The 26808-nt window shown below is 32.5% G+C and overlaps 1 protein-coding gene across 1 annotated transcript in view; it reads right to left on the bottom strand.

The window, feature by feature from the left end:
- Nucleotides 1-26808, bottom strand: part of LOC148952162 (trafficking protein particle complex subunit 11-like) — a 249466-nt gene that overhangs the window by 34840 nt on the left and 187818 nt on the right. The window contains exon 22 of the mRNA XM_089089622.1: nucleotides 12180-12321. Within this exon, the coding sequence (XP_088945748.1) occupies nucleotides 12180-12321 (142 nt within the window). The remainder of the gene's footprint in view (nucleotides 1-12179; nucleotides 12322-26808) is intronic.

Consider the following 26808-nt stretch of genomic DNA (forward strand, 5'->3'; position numbering starts at 1 on the left):
TTGTCACTGTTACATTATATTGATTTTTCAAAGTTCATCTTAAATGTTTTTAATTTAAATGTAAGACTTGGAATATTTCAGTTGTGTTTTGTCTTGGTTTACCTTGTCATTGTTACATTCTCTTGATGTTTCAAAGTTCATTTGGATTTTTTTTATTGAAATGTAAGAGTTGGAATATTTCAGTAGTGTTTTGTAGTGGTTTAAATTGTCACTGTTACATTCTCTTGATGTTTCAAAGGTCATTTTGGATTTTTTTTCGTTGAAATGTAAGAGTTGAAATATTTCAGTAGTGTTTTGTCGTGGTTTACCATATCACTGTTACATTCTGAAGATGTTTCAAAGTTCATTTTGACTTTTTCGTTGAAATGTAAGAGTTGTAATATTTCAGTAGTGTTTGTTTGTGGTTTACCTTGTCACTGTTGCATTCTGAAGATGTTTCAAAATTCATTTTGGATATTTTTTTGTTGAAGTGTAAGAGTTGGAATATTTCAGTAGTGTTTTTCGTGGTTTACCAAGTCACTTTTACATTCTAAAGATATTTTAAAGTTCATTTTGAATTTTTTATTTCGCTGAAATGTAAGAGTTGGAATATTTCAGTAGTGTTTTGTCGTGGTTTATCTTGTCACTGTTACATTCTATTGATGTTTCAAAGTTCATTTTAGATTTTTTTTTTCGTTGAAATGTAAGAGTCGTGGTTTACCTTGTCACTGTTACATTCTCATTATGTTTCAAAGTTCATTTTGAATTTTTTTGTTGAAATGTAAGAGATGGAATATTTCAGTAGTGTTTTGTCGCAGTTTACCTTGTCCTTGTTACATTTTCTTGATGTTTCAATGTTCATTTTGGATCCTTTTCGTTGAAATGCAAGAGTTGGAATATTTCAGTAGTGTTTTCTCATGGTTTACCTTGTAACAGTTACATTCTTTTGACGCTTCAAAGTTCATTCTGGATCTTTTTGTTGAAATGCAAGAGTTGGATTATTTCAGTAGTGTTTTGTCGTGGTTTACCATATCATTGTTACATTCTATTGATGTTTCAAAGTTCATTTTGGATCTTTTTCGTAGAAATGCATGAGTTGGATTATTTCAGTAGTGTTTTCTCATGGTTTATCTTGTCACTGTTACATTCTCTTGACGTTTCAAAGTTCATTTTGGATCTTTTTCATTGAAATGCAAGCGTTGGATTATTTCAGTAGTATTTCGTCGTGGTTTCCCATGTCAATGTTACATTCTATAAATGTTTCAAAGGTCATTTTGAATCTTTTTAGTTGAAATGCAAGAGTTGGGTTATTTCATTAGTGTTTTCTCAAGGTTTACCATGTCACTGTTACACTCTATTGATGTTTCAAAGTTCATTCTGGATATTTTTCGTTGAAATGAAAGAGTTGGATTATTTAAGTAGCGTTTTCTTATGGTTTACCTTGTCACTGTTACATTCTATTGACGTTTCAAAGTTATTTCTGGATCTTTTTGTTGAAATGCAAGAGTTTGATTATTTCAGTAGTATTTCGTAGTGGTTTACCATGACAATTTTACATTCTATAGATGTTTCAAAGGTCATTTTGGATCTTTTTAGTTGAAATGAAAGAGTTGGATTATTTCAGTAGTGTTTTCTCATGGTTTACAATGTCACTATTAAATTCTCTTTATGTTTAAAAGTTCCTTTTGGATCTTTTTAGTTGAAATGCAAGAGTTGGATTATTTCAGTAGAGTTTTCTTTTGGTTTAACTAGTCACTTTTACATTCTATTGAGGTGTCAAAGTTCATTTTGGATCTTTTTTATTGAAATGCAAGAGTTGGATTATTTCAGTAGTGTTTTGTCGTGGTTTACCATTTCACTCTTACATTCTATTGATGTTTCAAAGTTCATTTTTGATCATTTTCGTTGAAATGCAAGAGTTGGATTATATCAGTAGTGTTTTGTCGTGTTTTATATGTCACTGTTACATTCTCTTGATGTTTCAAAGTTCATTTTGGATTTTTTTTTGAAATGCAAGAGTTGGAATATTTCAGTAGTGTTTTCTCATGGTTTACCATGTCACTGTTACATTCTCTTAACGTCTAAATGTTCATTTTGGATCCTTTTCGTTGAAATGCAAGAGTTGGATTATTTCAGTAGTGTTTTGTCGTGGTTTACCATTTCACTGTTACATTTTATTAATGTTTCAAAGTTCATTTTGGATTTTTTCGTTGAAATGCAAGAGTTGGATTATTTTAGTAGTGTTTTCTCATGGGTTACCTTGTCACTGTTATATTCTCTTGACGTTTCAAAGTTCATTTTGGATCTTTTTCGTTGAAATTCAAGAGTTGGATTATTTCAGTAGTATTTAGTTGTGGTTTACTAAGTCAATGTTACATTCTATTCAGGTTTCGAAGTTCATTTTGGATCTTTTTTTAAATGCAAGAGCTGGAATATTTCAGTAGTGTTTTGTCATGGTTTACCTTGTCACTGTAACATTCTTTTGGTGTTCCAAAGTTCATTTTGGATAATTTTTGTTGAAATGCGAGAGTTGGATTATTTCAGTAGTTTTTAGTTATGGCTTACCTTGTCACAGTTGCATTCTCGTGATGTTTCGAAGTTCATTTTGGATCTTTTTAGGTGAAATGCAAGAGCAGGAATATTTCAGTTTTGGTTTGTCATGGTTTACCTTGTCACTGTAACATTCTTTTGATTTTTCAAAGTTTTCATTCGTTGAAATGTAAGAGTTGGCATATTTCAGTACAGTTTTCTTGTGGTTTACCTTATCACTGTTATATTCTCTTGATGCTTCAAAGTTCATTTTGGATTTTTTTTTATTGAAATTTAAGATTTGGATTATTTCAGTAGTTTTTTATAGCGGTTTACCTTGTCACTGTTACATTCTCTTAATGTTTCAAAGTTCATTTTGGATTTTTTTTTTTCGTTGAAATGTAAGAATTTGAATATTTCAGTAGTGTTTTGTCATGTTTTACCATGTCACTGGTGTATTTCAGTAGTGTTTTTTCATGGTTTACCTTGTCACGGTTAAACTCTCTTGATGCTTCAAAGTTCATTTTGCATTTTTTTTTCGTTGAAATGCAAGTTGGAATATTTCAGTAGTGTTTTGTCGCAGTTCATCTTGTCACTGCTATATTTTCTTGGTGTTTCAAATTCATTTCGTTTTTTTTCGTTGAAATATAAGAGTTGGAATATTTCAGTAGTGTTTTGTCGTGGTTTACCTTGTCACTGTTACATTCTCTTGATTTTTCAAAGTTCATATTGGATGTTTTTCATTGAAATGTAAGAGATGGAATATTTCAGTAGTGTTTTGTTTTGGTTTACCTTGTCACTGTTACATTCTCTTCATGTTTCAAAATTCATTTTGGATTTGTTTTGTTGAAATGTAAGAGATGGAATATTTCAGTAGTGTTTTGTCGCAGTTTACCTTGTCACTGTTACATTCTCTTGATGTTTCAAAGTTCATTTTGTATTTTTTCGTTGAAATGTAAGAGTTGGAAAATTTCATTAGTGTTTTTCGTGGTTTACCTTGTCACTGTTACATTCTCTTGATGTTTCGAAGTTCATTTTTGATTTTTTTTTTTGTTGAAATTTAAGAGTTGGAGTATTTCAGTAGTGTTTTTTCGTGATTTACCTTGTCACTGGTACATTCTCTTTATGTTTCAATGTTCATTTAGGATTTTTTTTCGTTGAAATGTAATAGTTCGAATATTTCAGTAGTGTTTTGTTGTGGTTTACCAAGTAACTGTTACATTCTAAAGATATTTCAAAGTTCATTTTGAATTTTTTTTTCATTGAAATGTAAGAGTTGGATTATTTCAGTAGTGTTTTGTCGTGGTTTATCTTGTCACTGTTACATTCTCTTGATGTTTCAAAGTTCATTTTGGATTTGTTTTCGTTGAAATGTAAGAGTTGGAATATTTCAGAAGCGTTTTGTCCCAGTTTACCTTGTCACTGTTACATCCTCTTGATGTTTCAAAGTTAATTTTGGATTTTTTCGTTGAAATGTAAGAGTTCGAATATTTCAGTAGTGTTTTGTCGTGGTTTACCTTTTCACTGTTACATTCTCTTGATGTTTCAAAGTTAATTTTGGATTTTTTTTTTGTTGAAATGTAAGAGTTAAAATATATCAGTAGTGTTTTGTCGTGGTTTAACTTGTCACTGGTACATTCTCTTGATGTTTCAAAGTTCATTTAGGATTTTTTTTTTTCGTTGAAATGTAAGAGTTGGATTATTTCAGTAGTGTTTTGTCATGGTTTATCATGTTGCTGTTACATTCTCTTGATGTTTCAAAGTTCTTTTTGGATCCTTTTCGTTGAAATGCAAGAGTTGGAATATTTCAGTAGTGTTTTCTCATGGTTTACCTTGTCACTGTTACTTTCTTTTCACGTTTCAAAGTTCATTCTGGATCTTTTTCGCTGAAATGCAAGAGTTGGATTATTTCAGTGGTGTTTCGTCGTGGTTTACCATGTCACTGTTACATTCTATTGATGTTTCAAAGTTCATTTTTGATCTTTTTTGTTGATATGCAAGAGTTGGTTTATTTCAGTAGCTTTTTCTCCAGGTTTAACTTCTCATTATAACATTCTCTTGATGTTTTAAAGTTCATTTTGGATCTTTTTCATTGAAGTGCAAGAGTTGGATTATTCCAATAGTGTTTCGTCATGGTTTACCATTTCACTGTTACATTCTCTTGACATTTCAAAGTTCATTTTGGATCTTTTTCGTTGAAATGCAAGAGTTGGAATATTTCAGTAGTGTTTCGTCGTGGTTTACCATGTCACTGTTACATTCTATTGATGTTTCAAAGTTCATTCTGGATTTTTTTCGTTGAAATGTAAGAGTTTGAATATTTCAGTAGTTTTTCCTCGTGGTTTACACTGACACTGTTACATTCTCTTGATGTTTCAAAGTTCATTTTGGATTTGTTTCGTTGAAATGTAAGAGTTGGAATGTTTCAGTAGTGTTTTGCCATGGTTTACATTGTCACTGTTACATTCTCTTGAGGTTTTAGAGTTCATTTTGCATTTTTTTTTAGTTGAAATGGAAGACTTGGAATATTTCAGTAGTGTTTTGTCATGGTTTACCTTGTCACTGTTACATTCTCTTGATGTTTCAAAGTTCATTTTGGATATTTTTTTTTTAAATGTAAGAGATGGAAAATTTCAGTAGTGTTTTATCATGGTTTACCATTTCGCTGTTACATTGTCTTGATGTTTCAAAGTTCATTTTAGATTTTTTTCGTTGAAATGTAAGAGCTGGAATATTTCAGTAGTGTTTTGTCATGGTTTACATTGTCACTGTTACATTCTCATGATATTTCAAAGTACATTTTGAATTTTTTCGTTCAAATGTGTGTGTTGGAATTTTTCAGTAGTGTTTTGTCGTGGTTTACCTTTTCACTGTTACATTCTCGTAATATTTCAAAGTTCATTTTGGATTTTTTTTTTGTTGAAATGTAAGAGTTTGAATATTTCAGTAGTATTTTATCGTGAGCGTACGCGCACGTACAAAGGCTAACCTAACCTAACCTAAATTAACCCAACTTTTTGCGTATCTCTCTCACTATGAACTTTGAAATATCAAGAGAATGTAACAGTGACAAGGTAAACCACGATAAAATACTACTGAAAAATTCCAACTCTTACATTTGAACACAAAAATCCAAAATGAACTTTTATATATCATGAGAATGTAACATCGACAATGTAAACCACGACAAAACACTACTGAAATATTCCAACTCTTACATTTCAACGAAAAAAAAAAATCTAAAATGAAATTTGAAACATCAAGAGAATGTAGCAGCGACATGGTAAACCATGATAAAACACAACTGAAATATTTTATTTCTTACATTTCAACAAAAAAAAGTCCAAAATGAACTTTGAAACATCAAGAGAATGTAACAGTGACAAGGTAAACCATTACAGAACACTACTGAAATATTCCAACTCTTACATTTCTACTAAAAAAAAAATCCAAAATGAACTTTAAAACATAAAGAGAATGTAACAGTGACAATGTAAACCATGACCAAACACTACTGGAATATTCCAACTCTTACATTTCAACGAAAAAAAAAATCCAAAATGAACTTTTAAACATCAAGAGAATGTAACAGTGACAGCGTAAACCACGACAAAACACTACTGAAATATTCCAACTCTTACATTTCAACGAAAAAGATCCAAAATGAACTTTTAAATGTCAATAGAATGTAACATTGACATGGTAAACCACGACGAAATACTACTGAAATAATCCAACTCTTGCATTTCAACAAAAAGATCCAGAATGAACTTTGAAGCGTGAAAAGAAAGTAACAGATACAAGGTAAACCATAAGAAAACGCTACTGAAATAATCCAACTCTTGCATTTCAACGAAAAAGATCCAAAAAGAACATTGAAACATCAATAGAATGTAACAGTGACATGATAAACCACGATAAAAACAGTACTGAAATAATCCAACTCGTGCATTTCAACGAAAAAATCCAAAAAGACCTTTCAAACATCAAGAGAATGTAAGAGTGACATGATAAACCATGACAAAACACTACTGAAATAATCCAACTCCTGTATTTCAACGAAAAAAATCCAAAATGAACTTTGAAGCATTAAGACAATGTAACAGTGACAAGGTAAACCACAAGAAAATACTACTGAAATATTCCAACTCTTACATTTCAACAAAAAAAAAAAATCCAAAATGAAATTTGAAAAATCAAGAGAGAGTAACAGTGACAAGGTAAACCACGACAAAACACTACTGAAATATTCCAACTCTTACATTTAAACGAAATATTTCCAAAATGAACTTTGAAACATCAAGAAAATGTAACAGTGACAAAGTAAACTGCGACAAAACACTACTTAAATATTCCATCTCTTACATTTCAAAAAAAAAAATTCAAAATGAACTTTGAAAAATCTACATAACTCAACAATGACAAGGCAAACCATGATTAAAAACTACTGAAATATTCAAAATCTTAAATTTAAACGAAAAAAAAAAATCTAAAATGAACTTTGAAACATCAAGAAGATGTAACAGTGACAAGATAAATCACGACAAAACACTACTGAAATATTCCAACTCTTACATTTCAACGAATTTCCGGACCTTTTCACTACTTTGAAGAAAATGGCTATCTCAAAATTTTGATTGGATGTGTTTGGATAAATTTTGGGCGGGGAACAGTTGTTAGTTGCCTTTCAATCACTTTCGACTACTAAAAAGGGCACTAGCCATTTCAACTTCCAATGAAATGAGCCCTTTTTGAAGTTTCTACGACAACACTTTCTATAAAAAACCTTATATAGCCCCAGGATATAACTTACAACCCTTGCTCTGCGGGCTGGGGAGGGTGGGGGGGGGGGGAGTTCATCCCCAAAGACCTAATTTCCAGAACTTTCAACTATGTTGAACAAAATGGCTATCTTAAAATTTTGATTTTATGTGTTTGGGGAAACGGTGGGCGTGAGAGGGGGATTAGTTTGGAAATTGCAGTGGCTAGTGCCCTTTTTAATAGTCGAAAGTGATTGGAGGGTAACTAGTCCCCCCCGCCCCTACGTCCATCATTCCCCCAAACATTTCCAATCAAAATTTTGAGATAGCCATATTGTTCAGCATAGTTGATTTCCAGATAGAAAATATATTTTTGAGGAGGACACTCTCCCACAACCCTCAGGGCAAGGGTTTTAAGTTATACCCTGGGGGCATATAAGGTTTTTATTGAAATCTTTGTCGTAAAAACTTGAAAAAGGGCTCATTCGATCGGAAATTCAAAGGGCTATTGCCTTTTTTAATAGTTGAAAGTGATTGGAGAGCGACTAATGTCACTCACCCCCACCATTTTTCCAAACACATCCAATCAAAATTTTGAGATATCGATTTTGTTCAACGTAGTTGAAAGTTCTTGAAATTAGGTCTTTTAGAATTATAACCCCCTCAGAGCCCTCAGTGCAAGGATTATAAGTTATACCCTGAGGGCATAAAAAGGTTATATAGAAATTTGTTGTAGAAATTTCTAAAAGGGCTCATTTGATTGGAAATTGAAATTGCCCTTTTTAATAGTCAAATGTGAGTGGAGAGTAATTAACCCCCCTCTTACGCCCACCATTTCTCAAAACACTTTTAATCAAAGTTTAGAGATAGTCATTTTGTTCAACGTAGTTGAAAGTTATGGAAATTATGTATTTAAGGATGACATACCCCCCAGAGCCCCAAGGAAAAAGGTTGTAAGTTATACCCTGGGTGTATATACGATTTTCTTAGATAGAGTCGTCGTAAAAACTTCAAAAGGGGCTCATTCAATTGGAAATTGAGAGGGCTAGTGCCCTTTTTAATAGTCGAAAATGATTGGAGGGTAACTAACCCCCCTCTCACGCCCACCATTCTCCAAAAGACGTTCAATGAAAATTTTCAGATAACCATTTTGTTATCCAGTAGAAAGCTCTGTACATTAGGTCTTTGAGAATGACAGCCCCCCCCCCCCAAGCCCTCAGGGAAAGGGTTGTAAGTTATGCCCTAGGGGCATAAAAGATTTTTATTGAAAGTTTTCCCGTATAAACTTCAAAAGGGCTCATTTGATTGGAAATTGAAAGGGTTAGGACCATTTTTAATAATTGAAAGTGATTGGAGAGGGATTACCGCCCCTCTCACATCCACCATTTCCCCAAACACATCCAATCAAAATTTTGAGATAACCATTTTGTTTAACGTAGTTGAAAGTTTTGGAAATTAGGTCTTAGAGGGTGACAACAACCCTAACAGCCCTTAGGGTAAGGGTTGTAATTTATGCCCTAGGGGCATATAAGGTGTTTATAGAAAGTGTTGTTTTTTCAAAAAGGGCTCATTCGATAGGAAACCGAAAGGCCTAGTGCCCTTTTTAATAGTCGAAAGTGATTGGAAGGCTGGACATTTTTATATTTAATATCGATGTGGGTATAATGTATTATTTTTGTTGTTGTTGTTGTTGAGACCAGGGCACTTCGTATCGAAGGAGTTGTCGCGGGAACTTTGAAAAGGGCTCATTCGATTGAAAAAAGAAAGGGCTGATGCCCTTTTTAATAGTCGAAAGTGACTGGAGGACAGCTAATCCCCCTCCTTTGGCCAACCTCCCACGCCCACCCTCCCATCTGCGCATTAAGTTTAAAAAATAAATGTTGCCATAAGATTAAATCAAACTGCACTGTAATGCTAATTCCCAATAAGGCATTTAAGCAGCATCCCAATAACGATTGAGGGTATTATGTTCAAACTTTCGTGCTACTTCTTCTCTTAAAATTTAACCAAATCAAAATAGCTTAAGTGTATCCAAGCTATCAAAGAAAGTAAACAGATTTTCTTGCGAATGGTATCAAGTTTTCCATTTCAGGTCAACCAGAGAAGGTATGAAACTAAATTAAACACTACTGTTTGTGTCCAGATTTTTAAAAGGGTGTATGTTGTTAAAAATTGCTGAAAATTTTTCTTTAAAGTCTTAATAGAACAAAACGATTCAAAGTATTATTTTCTTTTTCCCTGAAAAGACTATGTCCATATAAAACGAACAAAAATTAATTAAAAATAACTTTTTCCACAAAATAAGTTTTTCAAAGAAAAGTAAAGAACTGCATTAAACAAAAAATGACCAAAATAAAATAAAATAATCTACCAAGCGTGAAACTAGAACAAATCAGCATCGATAAATAAATGAAACCCAAAACGAACAGAAATTACAATAAATAACCGAGTTAAACTCAAAACCAGCAGAAATTAACATAAGTTGGGCTCAAAACCCCTATGCCTTCCCAAGGCCAGAACAAAATTTGCACTTTACTGAAAACAAAACAAATGAATGTGCATTGTCAGTGCTAAATGTACTGATATTTAGTAATCAAAATGTTAATATTATATGATTTATTAAAGTTATAAAAGTAAAAACATTTATATTTTTTAATTAATAAGAAAGAATCATATTTCCCTCAATAAAATTGTTTTGATTTCAACAAATGAGGCCAATATAAATTTATGTGTTTATGGAATATTGATCTATTATATATATATATATATATATATATATATATATATATATATATATATATATATATATATATATATATATATATATATATATATATATATATATATATATATATATATATATATATATATATATATATATATATATATATATATATATATATATTTATTATATATCACTTTCCAAGCCTGCTGTAAGCATTGTCAAGAAAATAATTCCTCTATTGGTAACCACCATTTTAAATCAATAATTTCAAATATGAGGGAAACATTTCTCAGAAGGTTTCAGGAACTTGAAAACAGCAAAGCCGCATTAGCATTTGTCAAAAATCCTCGATAACCGGGTTTAAGTTTTCTTCTTTTAAAATTGACTTCGTTGGCCTTGAAATATAGTTGCTGGAAACAAGAAGATTTGGCACTCTAGATTCGAACGTCTTGTGTTCAATTGGAAATATTGGAGAAGAAAACATGCCATGTTAGTTCACAAAGTAAGTGGTCTGCTTTGAATGACCTGCAGAAGGAAGACGTGAGCAGTTTCAACGCTTTGAATAGTATTCCTGACTCTTACGATCAGCCGAAGTAGCTTGCGTTTGTTCTTTCCCTTTTTGGCTCTGTTTGTATATGCGGGCAATCCTTTTTCAAGCATGAACACTATCAAGAATAAACTGAGAAGTCGTCTTATTGATGAAAACGTGGAATCATACCATAATTTAAAAACAACATTATACAAACCTGACTGACTCAAACTTTACAAGGAGATGCATATATATTATTCGCATTAACAAACATTTAACAAGTACGTATGAAATTTAGTTTTATTTAGTTTACTATTTATTTAGTGGAAAGAAGTTTATTAAATAAGCAAATTTGGCTCCCGATTCCTTGGAAATTATTGTAATGTTCATATTTGGCTCTTAGACTAATAAGTTTGATTGTGTTCGACGTCCCTCTCAAAATTTTTGAATGGATATTTCATCCTATAGCCATAGATATTTGACTCTTAGACTATTTTAAAACAGATGGTTATTTCAAAACTGTCATCGAGTGTATTTGGAGGGAGGGAAGCTCCCTCCAAAACACTATGACAATGAAAAACACTCGATGACAAACGAAAACACTCGATGACAAAAACTCAAGCATGGGAGGGGGGTGGCGGCCTTTTAACTACTTTTAACATCCTCTTCAACATGTCCTTAAAGTTTCAACTTAATACCCTAAGCTGTTCTTAAGACATTGCAATCCAATTTTTTTATACATTCCTTGCATATAGTGCCTTTTGATTTAATTTAACTTCCACTTCGACATTCTCCGAAGTTTTACCTTAATACCCTTAGCCTTTTCGGATAAACCCAGGATCAAACATTTTCTCTTTTCTTAGTCATAAATCCCGCATGTAAACGGTGTGCATGCCTTCTTTTTCAAAATAAAAAACCTTATGTGCTAACAGTGGTTAACATACACAGCCTACAGTCCTTGCAGACTGCATAACTTACATCCAACAACCCTTGTGAGGGCAGTGTGGGGTTTTGTCAACCCTGGGGGCATAATTCTTTGACCTTTGGACTATTTTGAACAAAACGGCTATCTCAAACTTTTGATTCAATACAATTAGGGAAAGAAGAGCTTAAGAGGAGGGCTGGTCACCTTCCGATCACTTTTGACTCTTGAGAAGAGCATCAGAACTTTCAATTTTCAATTGAATGAGCCCCTCTCCGAAGTTTATACGACCATCCTATCCCTATGTAGTGCCTTTGGTAAAATATTAAATAAATAATAGTAGCCTACATTGGAGCCTTGTAGCTTTTTACTATAGGCAACGCTAGAGCGTTGCTTCTGATTCTAAAATTTATTTTCTATTTTTCTTCTATTTTGACGTAATGCAGGCCAATGCACTTTCTTAAATTTTCCAGTTATGTTTGGGTCTGTTAACATATTTCGTTGGATGGATAATGCGAATTCAGCTTCTTAGAGCTTGTAAAAGACTTTTAATTCAGCTTTCTAAGAGCTTGCAATAACCTTTTCCAAAACATGAAACATGATCTAATCTTACACATAATTCTAAGGTGTTTAAGTTTGAAGAAGGTATATAAGCTTATATGCAGCTACGTTACACTCACTTTCAGGTGAGCTAACAATGAAGTATGAGCTTACAATATTTGTTACTTATCTTACCATAATCGTGCAAAGTCGAAATTGTCAGTCCTCTATCCCGAATTGAATAGATGTCGGTTCCTTTTAATTTTAGGTCCCATATTTCTTCAACTAACTCAAGTTTAGATATATACTGGTTGTCAGTGTCATTGATGACATGCACCTGAAAATAAATATTATTGCATTTTATCAGGAAAGCTTCCTTGATCCAAGAGCTTGCCTTCCCGTCACATTAATTAATTACACTGAATTCTAAATTTGTAAGTTATATCAAGACAAAAGTACTGTATATTTACACTGGTTGGGTAACGTGAAGTTTTACTGAACGTTTGTTTGGTTTCATCAACAAATAGTGTTGTGGTTGCAACAGTTCGGTTTTGTTTATTGATCATCTACCCATATTAAAATTCTATAGCTGTCGACCTATCCACCCTTTTAAAATGGTATGTATCATGAAACGGTATCGTATGCTAAATTTTTCTTCTTAAAAATAAAGACAAATTCTTTACTGACGATCTCAGACCACGAAGTAATCGTGAAAATTTTTATTTGCATTATTTTTGTTTTAAAACGTAGCAAGACAATGTAATATTTACTACGGTCAATGAAACGGCTCGGTTCATTGAGTAAACTTAACGAAAGTGGTGGCAAACCATACTATGTGACAACAGTTTTGGTGTCGTTGAACACAACGTCAATAGATTTGTATTGTGACGGAGTATTTATTACATCATCATCAGTAGAAGATTTCTAAATTTTGTCGAGTGACTGAAGAGCATTATAAAAAAATGTTACCTAGTAGGTGTTATCTTCCCAACTGTCAATAACGTCTCAGTTTCTAACAAAAGATATTTTGATTTTTGTCATGTCTGACAAAACCATGTCACGGTCCCGGCATTTCCCCCATGTGGCTGAAACTGCAATGTCGAGTCTACCGTATACAAATTGTTTCACCAAGGAAACAATTTTGTTTAAGGAACCAATTTTAGCAATTACACAAAATCAAGGGGGGGGGGGGAATCGAAAGTCACAAAGGAAATTTTGTTTTTGAAAAAATAATCTTAGCTCCAATTCATGAAAGATTAAGACCTGTCCATCTGCGTTGAAAAACAAATTCAATCTTGTCTAGAAAAAACAACTACCTCCAGTATTTCAAGAAAATCGATGTTCCGTTGACAACTTTAGATGAATGAATGATCAAGGAGGCACACTTGTGCCTCTTTAAAGAGGCGACTTACCACAATGTTAAGTGATTTCCGGTCCTAGCGGTCGCAGAGAGACGGCGGTGATTTCAATTTGTAGCCTAAGCTCAAACTAAGAAATATACAAAATTTTACCCCCTCCGACTTTATCTTCATGGGGGAAAGTGTGCCGGAAGTTTCGACCCTTCCACCACCCCCCTTTTACATTTTTTAATTGGGCTGAAATTTAGAGGATGAGCTTTTCTAGGGCCTGGAAGCTTATACTCAAAATTTCAGCTCGATCCAATCACTCCTTCCCTGTTTTCCAAAAAGCAAATATAGCCACTTAATGTTCATCAAATTAATTTTTTTTCAGCCACGCCTACAGGCAACAGTTGGCAACGAATCCGGGTGAATGAGGACTCATTCGAACCGGAATTTGACCTTTTAGGGCATTTTGATATTTTCAGACCGAAAAAATTTTCCCCCGAATTTATATTTACGAAAAACCTCGTTTTCCTATAAGAGCCCATGTTAATTTTTGAAATTCCTTAAAGCATAGTATTTCATTATTAAATTAGATCAAAATAGTCCTCTTAACCTGACAAGACCGACTGCAAGCTTCCAAAAATTCCAGCTCTTTCCCAGAAGTTTTTTTGTCGAAAAACGAAAATCTTACTTTGTATTTGCTTGCGTCGGAAATAGATTCCATAGACTAAAAATAATTTAACAAAAGTCTGTGATAGTACAGTGGTCACTATTCCTGTCTGTCATGCGGAAGACCCGGGTTCGATGCCCCGTCTGAGTAAATTTTTTATATATTGAATTTAAAGTAGTATCTCTTAAATTTAAAGTTTAAAAAAGAAACTCAGTTTCTTTTTTAAATCAAGTATATTAAATCCTTCGGTTCAACAGGCGTCTCCAGAAGAACATCAAAGTTGACCTTCAGCTTGCAGGTAAGTCTCCACTGCTTTGATAACATGCCGTATACCCTCATGCTCGAAGAAAAGTTGAAAAAAGAAAATCTTACTGTGCATTTGATTTGAGTATTCAAGAATTAATAGCCTTAACACAAGAATCTTCAAAAGTGGGGGGTTTGGGGGGCGGCAGCTCCCCAACTTTAACTCCTGACACGATCAGCTAACAGTTAGTCAAGCAATAATAAGTAATAAACTGTACAAAAACGAGCAGAAATTACTTGAAAAAAAACTACGTTTTCTAGACAGTTAAAGAGGCTGAGTCACAAGTTCGAACCTTAAAACGTACAGGGATTAGGAGGTACAGTTGGGGGGTACCACCCCCCAAAACCCCCGCTTTTACAGCCTATTTTGTTAAGGTTTTTTAAGTCCTGTAGCCTGCAATCAGTTGGTCGTACCAACACGAATGAAACTGTTTCAATGGCATTTTTTTTTAATCTTCAGAGAATTTGGCAATGACAACTCAGTCTGTTACAGTTATAACTACAAACTTGTCTCTGTGCCAGGCATAGTTATGTATTCAGTGTGATTATGTATGATGGAAAAATGGATGAACCCGAACCTATCTGAATCTAAACTGCTTGTTTATGCTGAACCCTTCTACTGTTCCCTGTTTTTTCTGTTCAAAATTGTTAAGTTCATCACATTATAGCTTGTTATCGGTTAGGGAAAAATCTCCTGTAAAAAATCCAGCAAACAGGCTCAGTACTGTTTCTAATCAAAGAGATACAATAGGATGTTCTTACGGTAAAAAGTTCAAGCAGACTTCGTTCGTGTTGCAAAACATTTCTTTGCAAGGGAAAAAGCGAGGGTTGGGGGGGGGGGGTAGACCCCCAAAACAAAAATCTTAACAAAAGAGGCTGCAAGAGCGGGGGGTTTGGGGGGTGGCAGCCCCCCAACTGTACCTCCTAATCCCTGTACGTTTTAAGGTTCGAACTTGTGACTCAGCCTCTTTAACTCTTTAGAAAACGTAGTTTTTTTCAAATAATTTTATTCAGTGATTAAACCCGTACAGAGTATTTCATTATCTAGTCTACAATATACAGCATAAAAAAAGAAACTGAAAAACAATAACAAATACTAAATACCACAAAGAAACAAGGAAAATCAATAAGTAGACGACATTAATTAATAATTAATAGTAAGTAAATGAAGGGGAGATGGAATGAGAAACAGAAGAAGAAAAAATTTATACAATATCCAGTCTCTTTGTTCGGTTCAAATATTCCAAAACGGCATACCGAGCTTCTTTAATAAACCAGATAACATTAATATTAGAAGAATCATAGTATGTCTCATTTTTAGCGGATAAAAAAGCTTTGGAAATTAAAACCACAGAAATTCTTGGACAGAAACTAGCTTTTTTTTTTAATTTTCTTTTTATTCAGCGCTGACAGCCATACGGGCATTGCATATAAAATGGTGGATTCAATAGCAGCTTTATATAACTTTCATAGGGCAAATGGTCTAAGACCCCAAGTGTGTAAGTCTCTTCAACTTATTATTTTTTTCCACTGTTGTGACGAGTTTGTCCAGAGCATCTACTGTTGATTTACCTTTAACAAATCCAAACTGGTTTTTAGAAGTTCAGTCTTTATTAATACTTAAACCATTCAGCATATATGATAAGATTCTTTCGAATATTTTGCCAAAAACTGGTATCAAGCTGATGAGTTGATTACAAGAAGGTAAACCGTCATTAATTCTCCCTCGTTTACGAAAGTAGAGTGCTAACTTATACTTTGCTTGGTTTATGTTCCTTCCTGTGCTATTTGCTTGGTTTACGTTCCTTGGCACCTTTCCAGATCATGTACTTATGGATTTGCTTGGTTTATGTTCCTTCCTGTGCTATTTGCTTGGTTTACGTTCCTTGGCACCTTTCCAAGGCAGATTACCAGACTGGTTATTGCTATTGATATCAATTGCACAAGGAATTTCACATGGTATACACTACAGTTTGACGTGCACGTTGCAAAAAGCGATTAAACCTTTACAGACACCTGTTCCATTTCTTTGAAGTATGTGCTATCAGACTGGTTTTTCTGATTTTTTTTTGGACAATTGCTTTAACTTGAGAGTAGTTTGTTATTAATGCGTCGTTGCTAATTAAAAAATTGGATGCTATTATCAGAATTGTTTGATTGACATTTGCAAAAAGGGATAAGGGATTCGCGAATTGGACTGTACGAACGATCTTATTTGAATAATAGGGAAAAAAACAGAGCTAGATAGCATTTGCGAATTGGATCGCATGAAGGTGGAGAAAAAAAGGTATAGCATTTGCAAATAGGACTATACGAACGATATTAATTGAAAAATAGGGGAAAAAGCTAGATAGCATTTGCGAATTGGATTGTATTAAGGTGGAGAAAAAAAGGGTTAAACTGATCATTGAACAATTGCATTTAGTCATGACCAATTTTTTAGGAATGTTTCGGTGCTAAAGCTAACCCTAATTGCAAAAAAAGGGTATAGCATTTACGAATTGGTGATTATCAGTTAAGGTAACTCCTTGAGGTTGTTAACTCATAGCTTATTTATTATAAATTTGGAACAATATCAATCTATGGAAATGGTTAACGATGATAAAATGGTCTTATGACTTGACCTAGCTTTACTTCTTCAATGTGTTCTGTATAATACACAAGTGGCGTTTGAACAGTGTTGTCAGTTTAAAATAGAGTCTAGCGTTTTAGTGTGCTAAAAAGTTGATACTAAGAGCGATGTAGATGGCAAGAAAAGAATTTTAATAATGAAATTCAGAACAAACCTTAGAAATCCTTGCAATTCAAGTAGTAAGGTGTATGTGAGTACGAACCGTCAAGGATCATAAGCACCACCGACCCTAACCACCAGAAACCTCAACCCCCCAGAGGTCCCCTATCCCCAAAATAGAAGAGCACCCCCTCCCCTCCAAATTTTTTGTATTCTATGCTTGCTCAGAGACACGATGTGGCTTTCCCACTGGTACTCTATGGTCGGTTATCGACACTACCTAGTTTATTGCATGTATTAAATCAGTATTTTTTACACAGTGGAACGATGAACACATAACTAATACCTCTAAAAAGTGAAGATGAAGTATTTTAAGAAAGTGTGTTCACATGATAGTGTTATTGTAGCATTGAATGCTGAAAAGGAAAATTATTTAAACTATGAAATAAGTACAAGTGGTAGCACTATCGGAAACGTATGCGTGCATTGTCATGACAGTAAGGAATTAAATTTCTTTGGAGTACCAAAAAAATTCAACTCTTATGATGGTGGATATGCGAGATTGAGATCTCCGGAGATGATTGCACTCAAAGAGAATGCCAACATAAAAAAATAGTTGATGAAGAGGGGCATCTTCTTAATAGTGCTTGTGGTAACATGTTACCCAGTGTTAAACCATGTCGTCAGCTTTCGGGTATTAGCATTCAAATGAAAGAAAAGACGAAAAGAAAGGCCTACTCTTCTATTAATATCATAAACCATATCTTGTCTACGTGCCGGAACTGTTACCTGTGTAAAAATAATGTGATAATAGACAGTGAAATTGCCAGAAAAATAAAAAAGGCATTGGCAGAAAATATCACTAAGGAATATAAAGATGAATCGATTAAAAACAAAGTACCAGCAAACGTTACTACCATTGGTCAAACAGTCAATGAACCAAATAGTACCAAAGACGAAAAGCACATTGAGCCTGTCGATGACACACCTGTAAAAATTGTGTATGACTCAAAATGGAATAATGATTATTCTACTGATTACGAACTAAGAGAAGATAATAGCTATAGTATCAAGATAGAACATGGTGAACCATTTTATGGAACAGATTCAAAATGTCCAAAGTTGTTCATTGATATTAATAATGTATAATAATATATATTTTTGTATTAATATTCTACTTGACATTATTTCATTAAAAATATATTATGCATTACATTGCTATGTGTTCATTATTTTTAGAGTAAGCTAGCATATCAAACGTTTAGAATGTCCATTAAAACATCGGAGATGTAAGAAAAGGAATTTGCATATATCTTATGTCGGATAGATAGGTTAACATAGAGAAAATCTAAGTATAAGAATGAATAAATTCTCTATCAACATCTATTGACAGATACATGGGATAGCATTGACAAAATCTAAGTATCAGAGTGAATAAATTCTTTATCAATTTCTTTTGACTGATACGTTTGATAACACTGACATAATTTAAGTTTCAAATTGAACAAATTCTTTATTAACATTCTTTATCGATATCATTTGTCGGGTACGTCAGATAACAATGACAAAAACTATCTATTAAAATAAATAAATTCTGTATCATCAGCCGGTGTCGGATCTGTGACCATGAAAAAGGTGTAAGTAAGTAACAAACTTTCTGGAATTCACCTCTAGGATACACAATACAGAAATTAAAAACAAAAATTATAATTTCCAGACTTCATTTTTATGCAATAGATGCCGAGAGTTCTGTGAGTCCTCTCCACAATGAATTCTAAGGATTTTATGACTCCTCCCCACAATGAATTCAGATGGTTTTAGGACTCATCCCCCTAGCCATAACTCCATTCAACCTTGAGTAAACGTATAAAAGTTTGATGAAGTACTTCTCTACTTAATAACTACATTAATAGCTTCTAGGATGATAGGACTATATGACACATAATTTATTGGATTGAAAAAACCATCTTGTGGTGTTATTTTGAATATGCTTTTTTATTATTACATAGAACTCGAAGAAACTGAATGTTACCATTGGATAATAAACTAAAATATGTTTGAGTATGATAAAAGCTTGTGGAGTACTACATTACGTCATATAAACAGACTGAGATTCTACGATAGAGTGATTACACAACTTAATAATAGTGGTCAGGTACTGAGAAATGATCAGGAGGAAGTCAGTGAAATTTGTAGCTTTTTCGGGGTTGAAGCACTCTATGTAAAGGGTAATGTACCTACCGATAAAGTTTTAATTGAAAAGTGTGACCCTAGGATTCCACTTTTCAATCTAGAAGAATTTAAGTGTCCTAAATTTGAAGGGCCTTATCACCGTCCTGCAGACGAGGTTAGGTTCTTTGCACAGTGGATACCTAAGGACATACCTGAGTGCGATAAATGCATAAGACACGGTAAAAGCTATTCTATATCATGGGATCGTCGTTTCTGGATATTTAATAGTGAACTTTAAGTACTATTTTTATGTAAATATGTGTTTTTTCTAAAAAAATCTATTAACATGTTTAAGCAATAAATATCTTTAAGCTTAACCCATCTTTATTCTTTAGAATAGTTCTATTCATTTCATTAAATTATGAAGAAATTGTAAGTAAGTAACAATCACTTTCTTGAATTCACCTCTTGGGTAAAAAATATGGAAATTTTCTTTAAGAAATTAGGAAAAAATCACAAGTAGGTAACAAAAACTTTATAGTTTTCACCTTTTGGATACATAATACGGAAATTTAATTCACGAAACTATGAAAAAATTGTAAGTAAGTAATAAACTCTTTCTTGAATTCGCTGTTTCGACGCACAATACACAAATTTAATTCAGGAAATTATGAAAAAAAATTGTAAACAAACTCTTTCTTGAATTCGCTTCCTGGACACACAATACAGCAATTTCACTCAAGAAATTATTAAAAAAATTGTAAGTAAGTAACAAACTCTTTCTTGAATTCTCCTCCTGGATACACAATACAGACATTTCATTCAAGAAATTAAAAAAAAAAATGTAAGTAAGCAACAAACTCTCTATTGATTTCACGTCTTGGATACACAATACTGATATTTTATTCAAGACATTATGAAAAAATCTCAAGTAAGTATTGTGTGTCCAGGAAGCAAATTCAAGAAAGAGTTTGTTTACAATTTTTTTTTCATAATTTCCTGAATTAAATTTCTCTCTTGTGCATCCAAACGGCAAATTCAAGAAAGACTTTGTTTCTTACTTACAATTTTTTTTTCTTGTATTAAATTTCCGTATTATGTATCCAAAAGGTGAAAACAATAAAGAGTTTGTTACTTACTTGCGATTACTTACTTGCGAGTTGGGTTAATTTAGGTTCACATAGAGTGGCGCCGCCACTCTATGTGAACCTAAATTAGCCCAACTTTTTGCATATCTCTCTCACTATGTGTGTGTGTGTAGTTTGTTACTTACTTACAATTGTGTCGTTATTTCTTGAATTAAATGTCTGTATTGTGTATCCAGGAGGCGAATTCAAGAAAGAATTTGTTACTTACTTACAGTTTTTTCATAATTTGTTGAATGAAATTTCTGCATTGTATATCCAAGAGGTGAGTTCAAGAAAGAGTTTGTTACTTACTTACAATTTCTCATAATTCCTTGAATGAAATTTCCCTAATGTGTATCCAAAAGATGAAAACAATAAAGAGTTTGTTACTTACTTGCGATTTTTTCATAATTTCTTGAATGAAATATCTGTAAGGTGTATCCAAGAGGTGAAATCAATAAAGAGTTTGTTACTTACTTACAATTTGGTTTTATAATTTCTTGAATGAAATGTCTGTATTGTGTATCCAGAATTAGAATTCAAGAAAGAGTTTGTTACTTACTTACATACAATTTTTTTTTCATAAGTTCTTGAGTGAAATTTCCGTGTTGTGAATTCAAGAAAGAGTTTGTTTAAATTTTTTTTCATAATTTCCTGAATGAAATTTCTGTATTGTGCATTCAAACGGTGAATTCAAGAAAGAGTTTGTTACTTACTTAGAATTTTGTCATAATTTCTTGAATGAAATTTCCATATTGTGCATCCAAGAGGTGAATTCAAGAATTGTTTTTATAATTTCTTGAATGAAATGTCTGTATTGTGTATCCAGGAGGAGAATTCAAGAAAAAGTTTGTTACTTACTTACAATTTTTTTCATGTTCTTGAGTAAAATTTCCATGTTGTGAATTCAAGAAAGAGTTTGTTAACATTTTTTTTCATAATTTCCTGAATTAAATTTCTGTATTGTGCATTCAAACGGCGAATTCAAGAGAGAGTTTGTTACTTACTTGCAAATTTTTCATAATTTCTTGAATGAAATTTCCCTAATGTGTATCCAAGAGGTGAAAACAATAAAGAGTTTATTACTTACTTGCAATTTTTTTATAATTTCTTGAAAGAAATATCTGTATTGTGTATCCAAGAGGTGAAATCAATAAATAATTTATTGCGTACTTACATTTTGTTTTTATAATTTCTTGAATGAAATGTATGTATTATGTATCTCGGAGGAGGATCCAAGAAAGACTTTGCCACTTACTTACAATTTTTTTCATAGATTCTTGAGTGAAATTTCCATGTTGTGAATTCAAGAAAGAGTTTGTTAACAATTTTTTTAAAATAATTTCCTTAATTAAATTTATGTATTGTGCATTCAAACGGAGAATTCAAGAAAGAGTTTGTTATTTACTTAGAATTCTTACATAATTTCTTGAATGAAATGTCCATACTGTGTATACAAGAGGTGAAATCAACAATTGTTTTTATAATTTCTTGAATGAAATATGTGTATTGTGTATCCAGGAGGAGAATTCTAGAAAGAGTTTGTTACTTACTTACAATTTTTTTTATAATTTCTTGAGTGAAATTTCCATGTTGTGAATTCAAGAAAGAGTTTGTTTACATTTTTTTTCATAATTTTCCGAATGAAATATATGTATTTTGAATTCAAACGGTTATTTCAAGAAATAGTTTGTTATATACTTAGAACTTTGTAATAGTTTCTTGAATGAATTGTCCGTATTGTGCATACAAGAGTTGACTTCAAGAAAGAGTTTGTATACATTTTTTTTATAATTTCCAGAATTAAATTTCTGTATTGTGCATGCAAACGGTGAATTCAAGAAAGAGTTTGTTACTTACTTAGAATTTTGTCATAATTTCTTGAATGAAATTTCTATATTGTGTATCCAAGAGGTGAATTCAAGAATTGTTTTTATAATTTCTTGAATGAAATGTCTGTATTGTGTATCCAGGAGGAGAATTCAAGAAAGAATTTGTCACTTACTTATAATTTTTTCTTAATTTCTTGAATGAGATTTCTGCATTGTGTATCCAAGAGGTGAGTTCAAGAAAGAGTTTGTTACTTACTTACAATTTCTTATAATGTTTGAATGAAATATCTGTATTGTGTATCCAAGACGTGAAATCAATAGAGAGTTTGTTACTTACAATTTTTTTTTATAATTTCTTGAATGAAATGTTTATAGTGTGTATTCAGGATGAGAATCCAAGAAAGGGTTTGCCACCTACTTAAAATTTTTTTAATAATTTCTTTAATGAAATTGCTGTATTGTGTGTCTAGGCAGCAAATGCATGAAAGTTCTGGTTTTCAATTTTTTTTCATAATTTCCTGAATTAAATTTGTGTATTGTGCATCCAAACGGCGAATTCAAGAAAGAGTTTATTTCTTACTTACAATTTTTTTAGAGTTTCGTGAATTAAATTTCCGTGTTGTGTATTCAAAAGGTGAAAACAATAAGGTGTTTGTTACTTACTTGTGATTTTTTCATAATTTCTCGAATAAAAATTCCATATTTTGTATCCAAGAGGTGAATTCAAGAAAGCGATTGTTAATTACTTACAATTTGTTCATAATTTAATGAAATGAATAGAACTATTCTAAAGAATAAAGACGGGTTAAGCTTAAAGATATTTATTGCTTAAACATTTTAATAGATTTTTTAAGAAAAAATACATATTTACATAAAAATAGTACTTAAAGTTCACTCTTAAATATCCAGAAACGAGGATCCCATGATATAGAATAGTTTTTACCGTGTCTTATGCATTTATCGCGCTCAGGTATGTCCTTTGGTATCCACTGCGCAAAGAACCTAACCTCGTCTGCAAGACGGTGATAAGCCCCTTCAAATTTAGGACACTTAAATTCTTCTAGATTGAAAAGTGGAATCCTAGGGTCACACTTTTGAATTAAAACTTTATCGGTAGGTACATTACCCTTTACATAGAGTGCTTCAACCCCAAAAATCGGCAAATTTAACTAACTTTCTCCTGAACATTTCTCAGTTCCTGACCAGTATTATTAAGTGGTTTAATCACTCTATCGTAGAATCCCAGTCTGTTTATATGACGTAATGTAGTACTCCACAAGCTTTTATCATACTCAAACATATTATAGTTCACTATCCAATGATAACAGTCAATTTCTCCGAGTTCCATAGACATTAATAAAAATGCACATTCAAATATAACACCACAAGATGATTCTTTTAAACTGATAAGTTCTGTTCCAAACAGTCCTATCATCTTGGAAGCTATTAATGTAGTTGTTAAGTAGAGAAGTACTTCATCAAACTTTTATACTTTTGCTCAAGGTTGAATGGAGTTTTGGATAGGGGGATGAGTCCTAAAACCATCTGAAATCATTGTGAGGAGGAGTCATAAAACCCTTAGAATTCATTGCGGGGAGGAGTCATAGAACTCTCGGTATCTATTGTTTGCAAATGAAGTCTGGAAATTACAATTTTTGTTTATAATTTTTTTTCATAATGACAAATCCGACAACGGCTGATGATAAAGAATTTATTCCCTCTAATAGATAGATTTTGTCAATGTTATCCGACGTACCAGACAAATGATATCGATAAAGAATGTTAATAAAGAATTTGTTCAATTTGATACTTGATACAAAAGACATTGATAAATAATTTATTCACTCTGATACTTAGATTCTGTCAATGCTATACCAAGTACCTGTCAATAGATGTTGATACAGAATTTATTCATTCTTATACTTAGATTTTCTCTATGTTAACCTATCTATCCGACATAAGATGTATGCAAATTCCTTTTCTTACATCTCCGATGTTTTAATACACATTCTAAACGTTTGATGTGCTAGCTTACTCTAAAAATAATGAACACATAACAATGTAATGCATAATATATTTTTAATAAAATAATGTCATGTAGAATATTACTAGAAAAATTATTAATATCATTATTAATATCAATGAACAACTTTGGACATTTTGAATCTGTTCCATAAAATGGTTCACCATATTATCTCTTGATACTATAGCTATTATCTTCTCTTAGTTCGTAATCAGTAGAATAATCATTATTCCATTTTGAGTCATACACAATTTTTACAGGTGTGTCATCGACAGGCTCAATATGCTCTTCGTCTTTGGTATTATTTGGTTCATTGACTGTTTGATCAATGGCAGTAACGTTTGCTGGTACTTTGTTTTTCATCGATTCATCTTTATATTCCTTAGTAATATTTTCTGCCAATGTCTCTTTTATTTTTCTGGCAATTTCATTGTCTATTATCACATTATTTTTACACAGGTAACAGTTCCGGCACGTAGACAAGATATGGTTTATGATATTAGTAGAAGAGTAGGCCTGTCTTTTCGTCTTTGCTTTCATTTGAATGCTAATGCCCAGAAGCTGACAATATGGTTTAACACTGGCAGTAGCAAGAAGATGCCCCTCTTCATCAACTATTATTTTTATGTTGGCATTCTCTTTGAGTGCAATCATCTCCGGAGATCTCAATCTCGCATATCCACCGTCTTAAGAGTTGAATTTTTTGGGTACTCCAAAGAAATTCAATTCCTTACTGTCATGACAATGCACGCATACGTTTCCGATAGTGCTACCACTTGTACTTATTTCATAGTTTAAATACTTCTCCTTTTCAGCATTAAATGCTACAATAACACTATCATGTGAACACACTTTCTTAAAATACTTCATCTTCACTTTTTAGAGGTATTAGTTATGTGTCTATCGTTCCACTGTGTAAAAAATACTGATTTAATATATGCAATAAACTAGGTAGTGTCGATAACCGACAATAAAGTACCAGTGGGAAATCCGCATCGTGTCTCTGAGCAAGCATAGAGTACAATTGTTAGAGCCATAAGCATATTTCATGTCATTTTAAGATACTTAAAAAAAAGTTGAATAATTTAAAAGTCCAAAAATTTTTTAGTCCATTAAAAAAAAGTGCTACTACAAAAATTATTTTTTTGTAGTAACATGTCTATACCAGTCTCATTTTGAGTTTGGATGATATTAAATGTGATTTTTTTTTGTTTTAAGTATGTTTCATCTCATTCGAAGACATGTTAAAAAAAGTTGAAAAAATATGTAATGTTAAAAAAATAATATAAAAAGTTAAGAAAAAAACTTCAAAAAAACTTCAAAAAAATGGGGGGCGGGGGCCAAAAAGTGGGAGGGAGGGGGCGCCCTTCGAGTTTGGGGATAGGGAACCTTTGGGGGTTGAGGTTTATGGTGGTTAGGGTCGTTGGTGCTTATGATCCTTGACGGTTCGTACTCACATACACCTTACTACTTGAATTGCAAGGATTTCTAAGGTTTGTTCTGAATTTCATTATTAAAATTCTTTTCTTGCCATCTACATCTCTCTTAGTATCAACTTTTTAGTATAATATAACGTTAGACTCTATTTTAAACTGACAACACTGTTCAAACGCCACTTTTGTATTATACAGAACACATCAAAGAAGTAAAGCTATCCATTATTTAAATTCTTTTTGTGCCATCTACATCTCTCTTAGTATCAACTTTTTAGTATACTATAACGTTAGACTCTATTTTAAACTGACAACACTGTTCAAACGCCACTTGTGTATTATACAGAACACATCGAAGAAGTAAAGGTATCCTTTATTAAAATTCTTTTCTTGCCATCTACATCTCTCTTAGTATCAACTTTTTAGTATAACATAACGTTAGACTCTATTTTAAACTGACAAAACTGTTCAAACGCCACTTGTGTATTATACAGAACACATCGAAGAAGTAAAGCTAGATCAAGTCATAAGACCATTTTATCATCGTTAACCATTTCCATAGATTGATGTTGTTCCAAATTTATAATAAATAAGCTATGAGTTAACAACCTCGAGGGGTTACCTTAACTAATAATCACCAATTCGCAAATGCTATACCCTTTTTTTGCAATTAGAGTTAGCTTTATCAGCGACACATTCCTAACAAAGTAGTCTTGACTAAAGGCAATTGTCCAATAATCAGTTTAACCCTTTTTTCTCCACCTTCATATGATCCAATTCGCAAATGCTATCTAGCTCTGTTTTTCCCTATTATTCAATTAATATCGTTCGTTTAGTCCAATTCGCAAATGCTATACCCTTTTTTCTCCACCTTCATACGATCCAATTCGCAAATGTTATCTAGCTCTGTTTTTTTTCCTATTATTCAAATAAGATCGTTCGTACAGTCTAATTCGCGAATCCCTTATCCCTTTTTGCAAATGCCAATCAAACAATTCTGATAGTAGCATCCAATTTTTTAATTAGCAACGACGCATTAATAACAAACTACTCTCGAGTTAAGGCAATTGTCCAAAAAATCAGAAAAACCAGTCTGATAGCACATACTTCAAAGAAATGGAACAGGTGTCTGTGAAGGTTTAATCGCTTTTTGCAACGTGCACGTCAAACTGTAGTGTATACCATGTGAA

Source organism: Artemia sp. Qi Xiang Cuo, chromosome 5 (genome assembly GCF_049724085.1).
Source record: "Artemia sp. Qi Xiang Cuo chromosome 5, ASM4972408v1, whole genome shotgun sequence".
NCBI classification, from domain to species: Eukaryota; Metazoa; Arthropoda; class Branchiopoda; order Anostraca; family Artemiidae; genus Artemia; species Artemia sp. Qi Xiang Cuo.